This window comes from Nipponia nippon, unplaced genomic scaffold (genome assembly GCF_047370975.1).
Source record: "Nipponia nippon isolate SJK-2023a ecotype South Korea unplaced genomic scaffold, ASM4737097v1 scaffold_3, whole genome shotgun sequence".
NCBI lineage: Eukaryota > Metazoa > Chordata > Aves > Pelecaniformes > Threskiornithidae > Nipponia > Nipponia nippon.
In genome coordinates, this window is record NW_028262347.1 from 52,937,197 (window position 1) to 52,957,383 (window position 20,187).

Consider the following 20,187-nt stretch of genomic DNA (forward strand, 5'->3'; position numbering starts at 1 on the left):
AAAAGTCATACAGAGAATTTTCTAAACTCAACAGCTATAGAAGTTATTTTTAGTAACAAAATACCTAATAAGTTGAGATCCCATACCCTATTGCTAATGCAGACTCATAGTCTTGAAAGCTCTTCTGACTACCAAAATTGTTGGAGCCATTTAGAAAGCAACTACAGGAAGAGCTATCGGCATCTCTATCAGTCAGCACTGTCTCTGGGAGATCAGAAAGGACCGTGGCTCCAAGCACTCTTAATTCTTTTCAGTGATCTGAAATCTAGTACAGGGCTCTGAGGCAGAGAGCAAAAGGAACAGGAATTGTAGATTTGCAGTTGCAATGTCTGAGAATATGTTATTAAGATGTAATGTTTCATTCCTCTTAAAAAACTGCCTCTGCAGAGTGGCACGCTTGGGAAATTAAGTAATAACAAGAGAAGAAGAGTCGCAGAGTAATTTGTCAAACAGAATCTGAAGGACAGCCCTCCTAAGAAAAAGGTATCTTTTCAGGCTATAGAGCATGGGAAATTAAGCTGTCAAGGGAGCACAGTACAAAATCGATCCATTTGGTGTGTATTACCCGATCAAGCTGTGGAGTTGCTATCTGCTTTGCTGGAGTACATCGGAAGGCTGCTAAGTGAGACGCTAACCTGATCAAGGAATCTGAATTCAGTATGTGGTCCATTTTTAAGTTCTTTAAGCAGAGACTATAAGTTGTACTGATATTGTACGTGCATTAGTTGGCTAAGGCCTCATGAGAGCTGTGAGAACCAAGTTCAATACAGTGGTTGCTATTACATAGAGCTATAGGCTCAAACTAAATATTTATAAAGCAGTTCTGACTTTGAAATTAGACATGTATAGCTGGCACTCTGTATTGGAGCTGTACAGAGAAGGACTACAAAGATACAGAGCCAAGATTTCTGGAAGTATGGAATGGCTAAATGGACTGAGACTCTTCAGTTTGCAAATGACATGACTGCAAAGAGAAATGATAGAAGTGTGCAAAATGAACCATAGCACAGGAAAGATAAACAGAGAAGGAATTCAAGGATGAACTTGCTGAATTGTTCGCAATGGTGTGTAACTTTTCCTTTAAAACCTTCTTGTTTTCTGAGGACTGGAGGGTGATAAAATTGATGACAATTTTTGAAAAGAGTTCATGGAAGATGCATGGAAACACCGGCCTCTAAGCCTGTCCCAGGCAAATTAGTAGGAGTTCAATAATGCATACTAGTAGTGGACACACAGATAAATACAACCAGGAAGAGTTAAAGTGACTGCATGTAAAGGCATCTCATATCTCAAAAGCCTGTTGGAGTTCTTTGAAACAGTCAAAAAGTACATTGATGAAGTTGATGATGGATAAAATAGCTGGTTAAACCAGGAGACTGTATGAGAAAATGAAGTTTTCACAGTGGAAGAAGGTTCTTAGTGAACTTCTGAAGAGATCTGTGAATGGACCTCTGCTCTTCAATATATTTATAAATTCCATAAGAAAGAAGACTAGCAGTAAGATCACAAAACTTGGTAAAGATAATAACTCATTCAAGGTAAGAAAGACAAGGACCAGCTGGGAAGAACTTGCCCAATTTCAGAAGTCCAAGCTGAAAATTATTAATAACTAGAAGAATGCTATGCAGATAGTTCATAGTATGCTTGTCCTATCTGCGTAGCCTTCCCTGGTCATTTGTTTAAGGCCATTTTTATAGGCTGGTTAGGTAGAGCCTCTGATCTGTTTCAGTATGGCCATTTTCATGCTCTTTCATTCCTCAAAATCTAGTGGGCTGCAGTGAGATGATCATGTAGCAGCCTTTAATATAACTAAAGAATCACTTTTTCACACAGTATATAATTAAATTAAATTGTGGAACTTGTCGATGATGTTGTGGAGGGTTGAAGGTATTTAGCTATAAACTAATGGAAGGCAGTCCATTGGTAGTTATTTTCTCTCTCTAGTATCTTTGATCAGATCCTGAACAGCAATCATTATACCCTAGTGTAAACCAGGAATGCAATTTGTGAGTGACAGTATCAAGAACACTTGCCCAAAAGCTCAAAATCCGGACAGTAATTGAGTTTAAGAAACCATTTGGTAAATATTAATTTTGCAGGAGGCAAAGACTGAATCATCTATGTGGAAGATGGATGTACAAAAATAGAAGCAACTCACAGTGCAGGATGAACTAATTGAGACGAAATGTAAACCAGGCCACTTACATGTAACCCTCCTCCCAGGAGTTCAGCTATCTGTGATTCAAGGCCTACTTTCAGTACAGCGCAGCTGTGCAACTGTTCTCAGTTTTCTTCTGAGAAAATTTTGCTAGGGCGTGAGAAGCTGTGAGAGAGTGCACAGGCTGGAAGCATGCGAAATAAGAAAGGTAAAGTTGCAGACATAAGTAAGATTGTTGAGACGGAGAAACTGGCACCTCAAGCATTCAAGGATACAACACTTACACGAAAAGGTATAAAATCCCAAGGAAGAAAAGGGAAATCAGAAGACAGCAACTCAGCAACATCATAGATCAGCCTGTTCCAGGGAGCAACAGAGGCCAGCCCTCCCCTACCTGAGTGATGACTACTTGCCCAGTAGACTTAGTGACTCATTTGGTGGGGGTTGATTTAATGCCTAGTTCATTAGTCCTACAATGTATTGTGTGTGTTAGACAATAAATAACTTGCTTTGTGCTTTTGAGCTGTTTATATCTTGCCTGAAGAATCTTTTTGGTAAAAGTTCCCTGCAGAGTGACTCCCCGAGGGGGAGGGTTACATAAGTAATCCAGAATAACAGACAAGAATAATATGATTAGTCATGTAGAAGAGCATTTATACTTTAAAGCACAGGTGCACACTTTAGATGGATTAGGGGATTTCAGAACATAGTAGACTTTTTTCCAACAGGTTATATATATTTCAGAAAAGTTCCATGTAGCTACAACATCGAATAAATGATATCTGAATCTGGGTAGAGAATCTGACCTCTCTAATGAGCCAAGAAGCCTGGGAGACAAAACCAGAAGTGTTGGGAAAGCCAATGCTGGGAAAAGGCATTCTGAATACTTACAATCCCAGGATAAGGAAATTAGAACAACACTTCCCAGGAAGCACATACCTGAGAAAATAACAAAGCAAATGGATCTGGGAAAGTTCTTGATCTAAATGACAAACAAATTAGTGAAACAGAATCTAAATTTCAAAGTCTGGCTTGTTGAAAAAGGACTGAGAATGCTGGTGGGAGCTCACAAGAAACACAAATGAATAACTTTTAAAATGACTCTTCTGATTCAAATGCTTTAAGTAATTACTGTTTGATTGTGCTTGAAGAAACACACACACTATATATGTATACATAGAAGTCTGAAAGGAACTAGCACATAAGTTAGAGCAGACATTACCTTTCTGGAGTAATTTGCAATAAATTGCAGGAAGCTGCATATTGAATTTGCTTCTTAATGCAAATGATGAAGCTGGAGGACCAGAGAAGCTGAAGGAAGATGGCCTTTACCACTCATGTCTCAGACCTTCTCCCTCTCTCTTATGCTTGATATTCTCCTCACAGGTTTTTTTTTTAAATTTGCTTGCCGAGATGGTAACTTCTAAGGATGGTAAAACAGTGTTGGAAAATAGAGTAAGAACTGTTCTTTTTAGGAAGATAAGAAGATTCAAAGCTCTGATCATTCCAGTGTCCTATGGGAGTAAGGGGTAACTCACAAAGGTTAACTTTAATCATAGCATCATAGAATCATTTAGGTTGGAAAAGACCCTTAAGATCATCGAGTCCAACCGTAAACCTAACACTGCCAAGTCTACCACTAAACCATGTCCCTAAGCACCACATCTACACATCTTTTAAATACCTCCAGGGGTGGTATCTCAACCACTTCCCTGGGCAGCCTGTTCCAGTGCTTGATAACCCTGTCAGTGAAGAAAATTTTCCTAATATCCAATCTAAACCTTCCCTGCCGCAACCTGAGGCCGTTTCCTCTTGCCCTATCGCTTGCTACTTAGGAAAAGAGACCGACCCCCATCTCGCTACAACCTCCTTTCAGGTAGTTTTAGAGAGCAATAAGGTCTCCCATCAGCCTCCTCTTCTCCAGACTAAACAACCCCAGCTCCCTCAGCTGCTCCTCATAGGACTTGTTTTCTGGGCCCTTCACCAGCTTCGTTGCTCTTCTTTGGACGTGCTCCAGCACCTCAATGTCTTTCTTGTAGTGAGGGGCCCAAAACTGAACATAGTATTTGAGGTGCGGCCTCACCAATGCTGAGAACAGGGAGATAATCACTTCCCTAGTCCTGCTGGCCACACTGTTTCTGATCCAAGCCAGGATCAGAACCTAACTGAACCTCATTGAACCTCATACAATTGGCCTTGGCCTATCGATCCAGCCTGTCCAGATGCCTCTGAAGAGCCTTCCTACCCTCTAGCGGATCAAAACTCATACTAAAGCTAATCTTAGCATCTCTGTATGTCAGTAGGGAGAGACAAACTCCCCTAGGAAGCAATCCAGATAATTAACCATAATGTAACCACCCTGAATCATCCTCTGGATGGTCGTTTCTTTCACCATCCTTTATAGTTTATAAAGGGAATTTAGGGAGGCTAGCTTCATTCAGCTGCAGAGAGACTTTCAGAATATTCTTTCTTCTTTCTGTCTTTCAAAAAATGAACTGTTTGTTTAATAACTTAATTGAATAAGATTTATGCCCTGAAGTAGAAGAAAAGTATCTTGGTCAGCATCACACATGGAAGTTCAGAGGCATGTGGTAAATAAAACTCCTAGTAGTATAGTGAGATGCATTATGGTAAAGGATGACCTTATTACTAGTTTAGATCTAGGAAAAAAATCTAAAACTTCATGAACTTCATCCACAGGCATGTGAGTTGATGATCACAACAGAAAGATGATAATAAAGAATTTTCACTTTTTGAGATGTAAAGAAGGGCTTGTGAAAAATTAAATGTCCCCTTCTCTCCCCTGTCCCTTCAGCTATGGTAGTTTACTTAATAAAAGATATTATCTCTACCTTCAAATCTGTTTCTCCCCCTCCAGAAGCCATGGATGATTTCCCAATGGCTTAATGGAAAGGAGTACCAAATATGAACTAAGGGGTTCCTTGCATCAAAGCAGGAATGGCTTTTACGTCAAATTCAGTGGCTGCAACTGTTTAAACTGATGGCCAAAATGAAAAAGTTATCATACATGTAGCCCTTGATACATTTTTAGTGCATATTTGGTGTAAGTGCAAATGAAACTTCTTGCTCCATCTACAACTTAAGCACCAAGAACCACCAAACCAAGGGTACTCTGAATTCTTTTCAAGATGTTGAGTCTATTTTTTCTCTTATTTTTCAAGCATCTGGATTCTGACCTACTCAAGTCAGGAGTCCTATTCCAGAGTTAGTGGCTTTGACCTTTATGCATTCCTTTACGAAAAACTTTCTGTAATAAGCTCTTGTTTGCCATCGCCTGAATGGGAAGTGAGACCTTTGAAATCGATTTCAGACAGAAGGCCTGCTGGTCAGAGATAAGTATCTTGTTCTGCCAGACTGCACAATGCTTCAAACCAATTTCTTGTCCATTTCTGAAAGATTCCCTTCAATTGAAACAAAAAAATGACAGTAAATACTTTTCTAAGCTACAGATTTTCTCAGTGAACATTATTTCATTACAGTTAGCTACTACTGATTGGTGGGAATTAAATATATACTGAGTGGACTAAAATAGAAATTCAGAGAATGGAGAACTGTTTTATTTACTATGCTCTTGAACAACATAATCCAGTAATATATCAGATGGGAGAAATATTTATCTCTGTAGGTATCTATATCTATACAAATATTTAAACAACTGTTTAACAGCTTCTTCTTGCAACCAATGGCAAAAGGAAGCGTTTTCCCAAGAAGTACAGGCCTTAAACGAGAACATGATGTTCAGCTGTAAAGTTAGAGGGACATATACTGGTCTGGTTCATACTAATTTTACAGAAGTGTATTCCTGTTAGCTTCAGTGCAGGTACTTCCCTCTTCATCAGTTTAAGCAAATTTGGAATCAAACCACAAGCCTTTAATGAGGTTTTAATGATCCACTTGGGGGAGCTAAAGGGTAATTTGTTTCCGAATTGATTATAGGAAAATGTTTGGGATGCAAAATTAAGTTACAGAAGACAATGTGAGCAGAGACTTCCACTTTTTTCAACTCTGTGCTGGTTGCTAATCTATATTAGCTTCTGGAGCAAAGGGTCCCCAGTTCTTATTAAAATTCCAGCCACTTATAGAAAAAAGACTCACAGTTACAAATAGCTTAGCAGCAGACACCCGTAATAGCATCAATCATATCCTGACTTCAATTATACACCTACAACATACATTGAATGCAACAGACATAACATGTAAAGCAGAGTTTGGTCCTTCTTAGTCTACATTTTTGTGCTAGTCAACATTAATTGTAATGTGACTGTAAGAAATGAAATTCTAACATACAATGGTTTTGTCTTTCAGTTAATATGAAATACCTCTTTTTTTTTTTTTTTTCTTTTCTTTAAATGCTGGTCTTGAGCTATACCTGCTTGGGCTTCCTGCACCAGTTACTGTGTTGAAACTTGGCTTTGCATCATCATTATGTTCTCCATTTCTCCAGCCTGGGACACACTGGGAACTGTTTCCCAGTATAAAGCCATATCAGCTGCTCTATCTTATGCTTGATTGACTATGATTACTGGTAGCCCTTTGACTGTTCTGGAAGTTAAGCACTAATTAGAGGCAGAGATGCAGTATCTCTTATATGGGAAGGAAGAGCACAGCCTTTTGTCTGTGAAGAGCGAATAAAATATGACATTGGGCTTTTCTCCATGTAGAGATTGCCCTAAAGTTCAGATAAACTGACAATACAGTTGATTTTAAAAGCCACAGCAGATCCAAAGCTATAATCATCTATCTTTTATAAAAGGAAACAACTCAGTTTCAGACATATCTTACATGAAAATTCCATTGGCAAAGCTGTACTGTCAATGTCTTCACTGTAATAGTACAAAATTAATTTCATTCCAAACTACTCTGCAGTGCAGTCCACATGGTTGCCCATATGTGGGCATCTAATTTAACTGACTCATGTAAATAAAGTTTCAAGCAAGAGTGATAATTAAATAAAACATTTTGTTCCTTTAGTATAACTTATTAACTATATTTAAGGATTCCTTATTTTATGTTTAATTTAGCTAGAGCATGTGGAAGAAGTAAACTGTAAGTATCTTTACAAGAAGTACTGTTATTAGGCACTTTAAAAGCAAAGACTTACGCTTTGTAGCTATAAACTACCAAAATACATCTTTAAATGTCATTCAGCATCCTGAATGGGTGACACAATCATGCTGATTGAATACCATGCTAAAGACAATGGCGAAGCAAATGGAAGCAAAGGATACAGTCAACCCAGGTATAGGCATGAAAGCTGTAATCATTAACAGTACTTGATGACAGTATTTGTACTGCAATTTGCTTTTGTGCTTTCTCTTTGATATGTAAGGGCAAGTACTATAATGTATTTAGGAGGAACTACTGCCATAAATTGATCAACTTACATTAATTAATTCAATCTCCCAGATTTTTTTCACAAGGTCCATCGATGTATAGCCGTTAATTAGAAAGGATTTGGTATAGTCACCCAGTTCAATGGAATCCAGCCATTCAGCTACAGAGGTGGGGTTGTAGCCATCATGACCAATCTGCTTCATCTGAAAAACAAGAATGAGTAAGAATTACTGATAATATTCATTAAACATCTTTCAGAACAGCAGTTATTTGTATTATTTTCTTTGGGTTAGAGTTATCTTATTCTCTGATCAACATTCTTTTAATGATTGAATGATTGAATGAAACAATTTTGTGAGCAAAAGCACTAATAAAACTTAGTTTTCACTGGATCTTTTTCTTATGTCTGCTTGCCTTTTAATCCAGAGTATACTAAGATTGTAGCATGAGTTCAATTCTTACTTGACATCAGAGAATCCATAAGTAAGGGAAGGCAAAAGAGTGAGAAAGAGACATTATTAATATACTGACTGCACAAAAATGTCAGATTTGCACCTAAGATTTCACAGAAGGGGAATAAATTAGACTGAGGAATAGATCTTTTGCTATCAAACTGCAAATGAAACATATTGCCTTGGTTATATTATTCCTAATTTATCTCTCCTAGTAGGTTATCTGATATTTTATAATTGTTGAAGCCACACTATATTTTTCTGTCCCCAGGGGAGGCTTAAAAAAGTCTCTTTCCTCTACCTGGTCACATTTTTCATGGAACTCCTGGGAATTTAATATTTTAGATTGCTCTCTGTCTGTAAAGTCACTTGAGATTGGACAATCGAACCAAATATTATTGGAATGGAATTGACAGAATGACGTACACAGAAGCGCACCACCTACATTGATATAGCAACACAGGCACAGAAAGCATAATCACATAAATATTGTTTTCATAACAAACTAAGAAATACCACTGGCATCTTATTTTTCTGAATTTTGTTAAGCTACTAAGAAGTGAAGAGCTGCAATTTATCTTTCACAATTCACAAGGGAAGATTTTCAAGCTAGCCATTAAAGATAAAAATGTATAAAGCCTCTACCTGTGCAGCTTGTTACACCATAGTGTTTTTATGAATTTTAAAGTAATTTTCAATAGTGGCAGAAGTAGAAGTAGAACAATGTAGAAAAAATTATGCAATAGCCTCAATTTTCAACAGTATTATACGCATATCATCTTTCTATAGAAGTGTAACTATTGCTGACTTGATAATACACTGAACTAGTAAACTGTTAAGAAGCTTTAGAGGTTTAGAAACCTTGTGTTTTGCATGGGATCTCCAGACTGTGCAAGAGTGACACTGCGCATGGCGAAAGCCAGTCTCCCATTTCTGCCTGCATACGTGCATTCCTACTTTCTGAGAAACAAGGGAAATGGGACAGAAACATAATGGTTTGAGCTTAAGTTTGAAGTGAGTGTCAAAGTAATTTAAAAAGGAGAGAATTCTGATCTTAATATCTTGCCCGAACCAATATATTTCTCACAGTTTATTTGAAATATGATTTGAATTCAAAGCAGAGAAAAAAAATAAGGTCTGCATTTGAAAGCCACAGTAGTGTTCGTCGATCTGTCTGTTCAAATGCAGAAAGCCAGCATGTCATGATCTTGATCTTGGTTTCCTGCAGTATCAGAGAGGAGTGATGCAGGCACACTGCATCATGGATATGACAGTTTACTCTTTGGTCTTTTGCTGCAGATGTTGGATATAAAATATTAATGGAAATATTTAAATGATACAGTGAAATTATTATCTTAAATCATAAAAGAGAGACAAGAGAAATCACATAATTAACAATGGGAATCGTAGCCTTTCAGGTCACTTCTGTAACAAAGGAGTCCTATTAGAAAGTGGGAGTTCAGGTTTGTTGTTGAACTTGACATTTTGGAATTTAGTTTCATCCTAATTTAGAATGAAGTTCTTTCTTAGATGTCAAAAGCATGGCAAACTCTCCTTTCATTGTCATTCAGACTTACTTCAAATATTAGATTCACAGTAGTCTGTCCAGCAGACTGCAACAATGTTGGAGGACCCTGGTAGCTCTGACTCCTGGGAAGCTTATTTCAAGCGCTGATTTGAAATGAGGTACGTTTAAACAACTGACACTTGAAAAGAAAGGACCCAATAAACTGAAGAAGAAAAATCTAATACAGAGAAGACATGAAGAAGATGTACAGGGCCCACAGGGAACACATGACTTCTGAAAGATATAAGGTATTTTGGTTTTCTTTCTCTAACAAAGAAAAGCGAAGCACCTTCGAAACAATTTTCAATGTATCCAGATGGGGCATGTTATGAAAATGATTTCTTTCATTTATTCCTATTTGATATTTATGTTTAATAAATCCTGATGATTTTAACATGATTTTTTTTTTGACCTGCTGATTGAGAAATCTCATGCAGTCTGGTCCACAATTCTGGTAACTCATCAGCCTCTATAAAAAACAAGCACAGCATGGGAAGTTTCTGAATTCTCAATTCCCACTGGAGATCTCCATCAGAAGGGTTGTTAAAATAGATATCACTCTACTATGGTGTGTTGCAAAGGGCTGCAGGCAAGTAAACACAGCTGAACAATTCAATAAGCAAAAGACCAAGAACAACTGAAACTTCTGTGACAATTTCACTCTTTGGATTTGGTGCCAATAGACAAAATTGTCATCAGGTCACTCAATAGGCTACGTGAAATGAAACACTGCTCTGTTGTCAGGCAGCGGCAGGTTCTGCAAGCATTTTCGCTCTCCCTGCCCCAGAGATTTGACTGCCTGTGTTCAAGACCATGTCAGGGATGGTGCAGTTGCATAGCCTTGGATCAGACCCGTGTGAGAAAGAGCAGCGAGAAGGTTGGGGCCACCCCACCTTCTGCAGGAGCTGCATGTGAACTCAGGTCTGTGTCCCTGACGCTCACCTGAGCTATGCTGTAGGTACATCTGTGCCCAGCGAAGGACCTTGCTGATCCTCACCCACCGACTCGCCCTCCTGAATCGACCTTGTCCTGCCCTTGTCCCTGTGGATTTGCCCTGGGACATGGCTGTCTACAGTCACTGCCACTGTCCCTGCCCCACTCGCCTTGTGCGGGTGCTCCCTCTCTGCCCCACTGTCCCCCCTCAGCTCCCAGCCCACCTGCCCTGGCAGGGCAGCCCCTTCCTGCTGCTCCTGTTGCAGAAAATGAATCTCAGAACTAGAATATTGGCCAGCAGTTTCAGCACAAGAGCAGTATTTTGTTTTGTCATGAACCAAGAACCAATCTCTTATCTAAAACAGATTTTCTAAAGTATGTCTAATATATGAAAATTAATAAACTTTCAGTATCCATCCTCTAGTATGGCAAGTTTTGTTCTGTCTGTTAATAACACCAACTAGCTTATAAACTGTCATTCATAGCTGGCTGAATGTTTTCCTTTCAAATATTTATTGACAGACAGATTGGTTATCTAGACATGACAGTATCGTTAATAGTATCTGCTTTTCATATAAAATGTTATGGAGTTTTTAAATAGAAAAAAAACCACTTTGAAATATCTGTCTGGAAGTCTACTTTATTAGAGCTGCAGTTTAGTTGCATCTTATCCCGGTCCTCAGTAATAGGTCACGGCTCTTGGACTGTTTGTATTTTTTTTTCTATACTGCACCATGATCTTAGACTCCTCTCACAGATCATTTACACCCTGTAGGCTTCCTTGCTGATGCTATTTGCTGATTGATTTTTTTTTGAAAGAAAAAAGCCCTCCTATCTACTGACTGTATTTCCATGTATAATATTTCAATCATTTTGCACCAGCTACAACACATGCACCAGTGGTGTCAAACATCTAAGCAGCTATGTGCACACTGATTGACTCAGAGCAGTATAAAATCTCTAAGCTTCAAGTCACGACAGCCATTCAAATATTAACTGCTCATAAATAGGGGCAGTATTGTTCTTCTGCAGACACTGCTACTAGTTAATTTGGTTGTTATCTTTAAAGAACAATATCAATGTTAGCTGTTTCATTGCAGATGATTTTAGCATGCCGACTATGGAAAAGGCTAGGAATGAAGCCCATAGGATTTACAGAAAAAGAAATGTTTAAGAAAATATGATATAAACGAAGCATGGAAGAAGACACAAACCATAGGAGATTTCTCTCCTAGGTCAGATTGATCTGTCACTAGTATCGCTTCCTTTGAAATGAATAGAAAGCAGAAGCCAGAAACAGCTGTTTCTCATAATAAAACAGTAATGTCAAGTAGTATCCTAATGGGCTGAGAAATCCTTTACAAGAGACTGTCTGTACATCAGTCTTTTTACAGCTGCATCACTGCAATATCTATATAGTACTTTACATTAGGATAGAAGGTACTTGAGTTTTTGTCTCTGAAAGGTAGCCAAATAAACACTAATGGAGCTTCAAAGTAATCACATATGCACCAGAAGCATCAAGGTGAATTCACTAACATGGACTCTTACCAGTTTTCTCTGATCTTCTCAGACAGATGGGGAACTAAGGCTATTTTCTCCACAGGTAACATCACTATCTGGTGGATCTCAACACTGCATGTATTAAAATCAAGCTTTTTATCCGCTGTATAACAGAAAGAGATGACTTGACTTTCACAGCTTTTTAAAAGATGGCTATGATTACTGTGAATTTATGCTTGTGTTGGTTTGCAAGAAAGATCTTTTTAGCAAGCACATAATGCTTTCTTTTAAACTGCTGGCCTATCTGAGAGATGTAAGCAGCGCTTTTGGGAACTTGTATGAAACCATCAACTACCAATCTGAGTAATTCTGGATGATTGTAACGGGGGGGTATCAGTTCTTTTTTTCCTGTCTTTGTGAGTTGTCTGTTATATATTATGTATTTTACAAATGTGATCAGTTGGACTCATGTTGTTGGAAGAGGAGATTGTTCCTCCTCTTGAATGGTGAAAGAAAAGGCTTGGGAGAGTGACACTTCTGAAGATCACGGGACCTGGCTGACACAGGGGCACCACGTGGAGCTGGTGCCTGCAGCACCCATGCAGAAATTAAGCCTGCAGTCAGGGGCAGAGAGGCAGCTCTCATGAGGGACGGGCACAACTCTCCAAGGACCTGAGAAGACTTTGCTGCTGTTGAGAAAGCCACTGAGTGAAAACAGGCACCTGCCTGCAGAGACCCAGTGGGTGAGGAAGAGCTGTATATTGACCTTTTGGTTTTCTATTTGTCTACCTTGTCACATATTTAAAAAGTTAACTATTCAAGCTTGTGTTCTAATAATGTTTGACTTTTCTTTCAGCTAATCAAAAGCCTTCTGTCTTCTTGTGGATCTTACTATAAAAAGACAGTATAGGCACGTTCACTTCACAGTGCTGCCTGATGCAGGGTCCTGCCCCCATGGTAAATCCAGAATACCATGAACTGAGTTCAGAGTTTCCTACCTAAGATTGCCAGCATTGCAATAGGCACCCTTTCTATGATTTTTGCAGTTGGAATCTATCTTCTGAATTTAAAGGAAAACAGATGCGCACACACATTTTTTTTTCTGGAAAAATTTACACAGATCCACATCCAGAAGACTGAAAAGACCTCCTAGTTCTTCATCAGACGCAATGTCTGGGACAAGGGAAGAACAGGTCTCATTCAGTATTACTGAGGATGATGTATGCAACAGTTCAGGACATTTCAATTGCATATAATGTAATCTTAAGAAGACCTAAATCTGGAATTTGTGGACTAAGTGGAAGCTATGGCCTTTGATCTCAAGAGTTTCTATGAGTGTATGATTTCTAAAAGCAGTCCTGTGGGTATTTGTTGGTGTTTCAGTGCATAGAGCTAGAGGTTTACAGGCATGCTTTCAAAAACTGGGTATTAGCACAGACTGACATCTCCAAACTCAAACTTTCATCCTTTGCTGGATCCCAAGTAGCTCTGCCTGTTTTACTTTAGATATCATGCTATCAACTGCACCTTTAGTTTTTTATCCCACTCAGGGGTTGAATTAATGGTGATCTTTTTGGCCCAACAGTACTATGGTTTGGTGCCACAGTACGATTTAAAAGTAATCTACTTTGCATTCGTTTGCTTTGCAGAATAGTCTGGGTACACACTATCCAGTTTTCTTTTTGGAGGAAAGTAAACCAGAAGATCAGCACCAGTCATGCACTAAACACATTTCAATCCCTAATAGGGACGCAAAGATCTGAATCAAGTGGCTGATAACCTTACTACCTTCAATGGGAGAAAACACACATGCACACATGGACCAAATGGTGGAGGTAGTACTTGCTGTCAACTGCCTTTAGCTCTTCATGACTTATATAATTTCCTTCCTTGATGCTTTTTCTGATTTAATTGCCTCACTTTCTGTTGCCTAGCTCAGAACGGGTCGCTGAATTTCCTATTGCTTCTATAACGATTTTATTATCATCCACCTTTTACTAATGCTATTTTTTGTGATGGTCAAAAAACCCATCAATCTCCTCACCTTCACAGAAGATCTCACAGAGTGCTAACTAGAGCCCCAAGGAAATGATGCTGTTCGTCAGCCTGTGCTGTAAGAAAGCTGAAAGCTTCCTGATAGCAGGATAACCTGGTGTCAGTATCAGGAGGCTGCTGACCTCATGACTGCTGTGAGGAGTCCGGAGGTTTCTAACTGTGCTTCTGTGCAGTGACCAGTGGGCCAGCTGCAGAAGCAACCAGAGACAGACAAAGAAGGAGGCAGGGCCCATCCTGAGGAAGAAATGCTGCTTCCACGGATAGGCACTCTTATATATCTCATTCTTGCAGACCCTTTCTGGGTGTTCAAGTTGCAACAGACTGTGGTGACTGCTGGAACCTCTTCTGTTCTTCCCACAACTGCAAGTGCTGCTCCTGCCTCTTTTGTTAGGCCACACTGACCAGTTTCTGCCATTGCCAGTCCATGGTGGGCTGTGCCAGCCCTCAGGAAAATGTTTGTGTCATTAGTCACTATAGTTTTTAGCGTTTGTTTAATGCTGGATGTCTTCCTAGCAAGTGCGTTCTCTGGGGCTGGGCAGCAGCAATTATGAACCATTGGCTGTTCGTGGCACCTCTGGAGGCCACCTTGGTGCCTCTCTGGAGACCTTTGAACCCCTGCATGTGAGACAGCTACAGAGAACTCGGCCACGGCATGCTGTGCAGGCAGAGATCATTTCTGAGACTGAAGAGGTACCGCTGGGGACCCTCTGGGCACAATGCCTTGAATACAATGTACTAACAGCCCATCCTAAGATTGAGAGGGGAGAAGCAGTCTCTGAATGGAGTGTTTCAACTAAAGGCATAGGCACAGGGGAGATGAATCATTTCTCTTGATAGATGAAAATTGTGAGGACATGGGACAAAAGCTCTTATCTCACTGGAGGAGGTGGAGGAGGACATAGAGAAGGGTTTCTTGGTGAGAGGGAACACCGAAAAGTATCCTCTGACCTAGTCAGCCCTGAATCTCTAGCTGTCTTCAAGTTTTACTCCTCCTCCCTCCCCAAGTCACTTATATAGGCAGTCACTTACATAGGCCTTGTTAGCCTTCCATTCCTCCCATCTCACCAACCATCTTCTAGCAGCTACAACTGGAATTTTTTTATAGTGAAATGGCCTGCACAGTTTCCAGATGGCACTGGAGACAGAAGCTAACAGCCACACACCAGCAGGCAGAATAAATATATTTATTAACCCAGTGCCACTGAAGAGCGAATGGGTGAAGCAAGTAAGCCTCAGAGGCTATGAAGACATCTCCACTCCCTTGTGTGGAGGTGGGAGTGGGGATAGAAATTCAATGACACAAGGAGACAGAGATCCATTTCTTTGTAATCTTCCTATTACATTTGAAACACTGCAAAAGACATTCAGTGGCAATCACATTTTCCTTGTCTTACTCCAGGCACTCCTGGTTGGTCTTCCTTTCATCTGGGAAGGTGCAGTGGCCTGGAGACAAGCACCATCCTGGATGCTCTGAGAAGATTCAAAGAGAACAGAGGGCTGTGCTTGTGGGTGTTGAAGAAACTAGTCTTTGCTATTTCAGTCTGTTAGAAAGTTAAAAAGACTTAACTGAGTCCTCGCAGGGGCTGTGCAGAACACAGCCCAGACCTATAGTTTGGGAAACATTGGAAATGTTTGTGTCCAGTCTGTCATGCAGCCTGCTATCTTGCAGGTGAAAGCCATAGTGTCCTTTCACACAGCATGTGAGAGAGTTACAGCTAAACTGGGTGCTTGCTCCATTTCTGGATATGTATGGTCTCACGACCTCGTGATACAGAGGGTACATAGCATTTCCCAAAAGGTAGGCAGTATCCAGATGATGCTAACACTGTTGCTGCCTGTAGAGAAGATGCTAGTGTTCCCTCTGAATCCAGCACTGGAATTATGGACCATATGAGTACCAAAAGTCCTTTTGATGACCTGAAAATATGTTCATAAACATGCCTCAATAAGTAAAGGTGTGGGACAACTGAGTGGTAGTCTTTGTGATTTATAGCTGCCTGTGACAGGTTGCAGGCAGGAATGTGGATCCCATCAGTGGCCCTTATGGAGCTCATGAACACATGAAGGGTGAAGGCCTGGGGCAGAACAGCTACACCAGCAAATACTCCCAGTAAGCAATTGTCCGTGTCTTCTTTCTCAGACAAAAGGACGTGCAGAAAGTGTAAGTCAGGTTATTCAGGTTGTCATCCTAGTCTAGTTGCCATAGAAAGAGAATAGTGCTTCCCCTGTTATAGCCTTGCCTGCTGACTATTCTCAGAACAGGCAGTAGGCATTGTGGATTCAACCACAAAAAAGAAAGTATAAAAGAAGCAGGAAGAGAAATAAGACTTACTGTATGGGCAATGGTGACAGGACCAGTGACATGCTACTATTATCTACATGGTACAGATAAATGACAGCATGTCATGTCTAGAGTGGCTCACTGATAGGCTCAGTTAAGAAGGAAAATGTTTGTGAGAGTGCTTTCATCAGACAGTTTTGAAGAACATGCATGGAGGGGACATTTGGTCTATGGAACCAGTCTAAAGCTAGTCTGAAATAAACACCCTGAACTATAGCATGGATGCATCCATTGTGCTGCATTACTTAAATAATGTAGACTATGCCTTTGTGTTTCAGAGTTGAAAAGTTCATGTGTTATGCTGGATTCTAACACTTTTTTCTCTTTGTGGTTAAAGGTCTTAGAAGCAGTGCAATGAGCAGGTGAGTGACCTCCTTCCAAATCAGGAAAGTAATTCCCAGAGGCATTAGAAGGAGGAAAACCAGCAGGGTAGAAAGCACTTCCTTTGAATTCTGTTTTTCATCTTCACTTCCAGCAGACCAGAACCAAGGAGTCATAGCCAGAAAGGGTTATAAATGTTATGATACCCACTTCGCAGCATCTCCTAGTTTGGACACTATCCTTAGGAATGGCAGTTGGAATGATCTACCTATTATCTGTGCTGACTGGGAGAGAATTAAACACCAGGATTCAAATCAGCTTGCTAAGCTCTGGGATGTCTAAGCCAATAGCAATATAGCAATAGCAAACATATGATGTGGTCTTTCTCTGTTACGTACACAGCATAGTTAATGTGCACATGCACAGTAGTTCTGTTTTCCTAAATGCCAGACTTACTGTGCTTGCACAAGAGAGTGTTACATATGAGTAATAGATCCAGCACTTTTTGGAAGCACAGCTTTACTGCTCATATAACACTACTCACAGAGAGCATGTGCTCATAGCCTGCTCATATCCTACTTATCTGGTTCTGCAAAGCACCCAGGAAAGCGTCTGGCTGCCTGCACACCCTTGCTACAATATTCCCAAACTTGCTTTGTGCTAAGACCTCTCCACGCAGGAAGGAACAAGCTGCATACTTTAAGAATAGCTCTGAAGCCAGGAGAAAGCTGCTTTCAGCTAACATCTTTCTTCCATCTGTCAAATGAGAGAATGTGTTCCCATTATGCGCTGGGAGAAGAAGCCATACACTGAGCATCCCACACAAAAACAATCCTTTTTCTTATCCAAGGTCTCAGATAAGCTAGGATAATTCTCATTTCCAAAAATATTTTAGCTTTTGAGGAACCCATTGAGAAGTCACTTGCACATAGGTTTTGGATGCCGAAATAACTTGACAATGCTCCTTAGGTTTCCTATGTCACTTAAGTGTGGCTAAAACGTTATGTCATGACTGCTATTATTTTCTTAGCCAATTAAGCATATCCTGCACACAGTTCTTTTCTCAGTATTAATTTTTTTCTCAAGTCCTTGTGCTTGCAACTTCAGTATCTTTTTAGACATTGTCTCTACTTTTTGACATCTGAAATTCCTTTTAATAAAACATATAAAATCCTTCTCCAAACATTTATTGATTTCATTCTCTTCACACAAAAAAATCTTAAATGCAATATCAAACTATGCTACGAAATTTGCTCTAAGACTGATGTCATGTATAAAATATTTCCATTTAAAGAATTAACTTTACAAATTATATTTCTGCTGGAGTGTCTTAACCTTATCTAATAATAATAAGACATAAAGTGCTCTAGTTAATATTAATGTGAAACTTGAATAACTTAAATTACATTAGTGCAAGATGAAAATTTGGGCTACTAGCTCTAATCCAACAAAAATAAAAGGTATTTTGAAAAGCAGAAATCTAACAGAAAGATTTCAACTCTGCCTATCTTTTACCAACGTACCAGTTAACCCTCTTATGAAATGTTCTCCTCAAATACGGAATCATTAGGGAAAAATATTTTGAGAAATCTGGGTAAACATACCTTTTTATACTGGTTAAACACTGCATAAGAAACTACAATCATTAATTCATCTATATTTGGACAGATATGTGGGGTTTTTTCCTATTTAAAACTACTTCAAGCTCTAGAACTTGGTTCCTAAACAGGCTGCTGGTGTTTGAAATTCATCACTCTTTAGGAAACCAGCAATTATGAGTAAAAAAAGACAGTCTTTCTTTTCAGCCACTAAATGCCTGTTGCATTTTCAGGCTGCAGAGATGAATATTGATGAGAATAAAAAAAAAGAGCTCTAAAAAAAGAGTATTTTAAAACCTTGAAAATAGATTTGTTGCTTGATTTTTACCCTCTAGGCTTATTCAATACTGTCTGAGTATATGGCTCTAAGGAAGTCTTGTTCCATAGATATTTTTTAAAGCACTTAAATTCCACCTCAAAATCTGAGTTAAAAAGTATCACAAGACAGGAAACGTTAATAGTAAAACTAAAAATAACATCATCAGCAATGTTATTAAGTACTAAAACACAAGGAGTCATCAAGTTTTAAATTAAATGAGGAACAGAAAAGAGGTACATGTTCAAAACAAACAAACTAAAAGAATTTTTATCTAATGAGATTGAAATTAGTAAGACTCCAGTTATGGTTTGAGATCTTAAAATATTTAGATGGTATGCACTATTCTGAATGCATGATGACAGACCTGAACTTATCAACAAACATATAGTTATACAGAAATGTTTCATGGTTCCTTGCAGGATGTGAAAGTTTTTTAGGTCTTCAGCAAGCTGTTGTGAATACAGCAAGGGTGGGTTGCATTAGATAAAACTTAGCATGATCCCTATTTTTGGGCCCCATAACTATTCCAACAGCTGTGCCTTTCAGAAAACCTGGTTTTGAATAGGAAATTATGTATTTTTACTATGTAAGCTCTCTTGCATTGCTGAGTCATTTAAGTGAAGAAATGTGATGCACAGCTTCAGCTTTCAACTGCCTTTTTTTTGGTGTAACATTCTTGCATCAAAGATATGTTAAAAACGTGGTCCTTAAGGACTGTTTTTTCTAGGTCAACAGGGAAGCTGCTAAAGACTACCTCACCATTATTCAGCCCATGTTTCAAGCCATTCTGTGTTGATTCTTCCAAGCCACTGCATAACTATCTTGTTCTCAACTGGTTTCAAGAGTATCTCTAGATCTTGATTCTGTCCTCCTTTCTCACATTATGCACATTTTAAAGAGACCTCGGTTGGAATTTTATGAAAGAATCTGGCCTCAGCATTAGTACACTCTCCAAAAGCAGACATTATTAACAATGTTTTCATAAACACCAGTTACTGAGTGCAGATAGCACTAAAATTATGATGTATTAACAATCCCTTCATGAATTTTGAAAAATTTAAACAAGAATACAAGAAAGCTGATCTCTCTAAGAAGTATGAAAACCAGAAAAAATACTTCATCAGCTAAGAGCAGGGATTAAGATTACAAAATTTTGTTTGAATGATAGCATTGCTGAAAAATTCATTAATTCATCGTTAAACCTTAAATATCTACTGTAATTCATCAAATGCTACTTTTATATACCCTACTACTTGTACCATTTATCTCACTTGCCTAATATGGTACGTGGAATATTATTTTCTTTAATAATCCTTGGTGTTTCAGTGCACAGACTCGTAGTATATATGGATTGACTAACACATCCAGATACACAAATTGTTCACAACTTCTAATTTTTCCCATACAAAAAAAATCGTTGTTCTCTTCTACAAGTGATCCGCCTAGTAAGCCATGATGCATCAAAAAGCCTCTTCCAGCAATGTCAGCCTCATGCTCTAGGCTGAAAAGTCCTTTAATAACTCTTCTCATTGTCCAGTATTATCAAACTGCAGGCAGCCTAATCTCTGTTTACCTCAATTATTCT

At 39.1% G+C, this 20,187-nt stretch overlaps 1 protein-coding gene across 5 annotated transcripts in view; it reads right to left on the reverse strand.

Annotated features, from left to right (window-relative positions):
• The window catches only part of ANKS1B (ankyrin repeat and sterile alpha motif domain containing 1B), a 441,565-nt gene that overhangs the window by 151,817 nt on the left and 269,561 nt on the right, over positions 1 to 20,187 (reverse strand). For all 5 annotated transcript variants that reach the window (XM_087765654.1, XM_087765653.1, XM_087765652.1 and 2 more), the window contains one exon: positions 7,564 to 7,716. In XM_087765654.1, the coding sequence (XP_087621780.1) occupies positions 7,564 to 7,716 (153 nt within the window). The remainder of the gene's footprint in view (positions 1 to 7,563; positions 7,717 to 20,187) is intronic.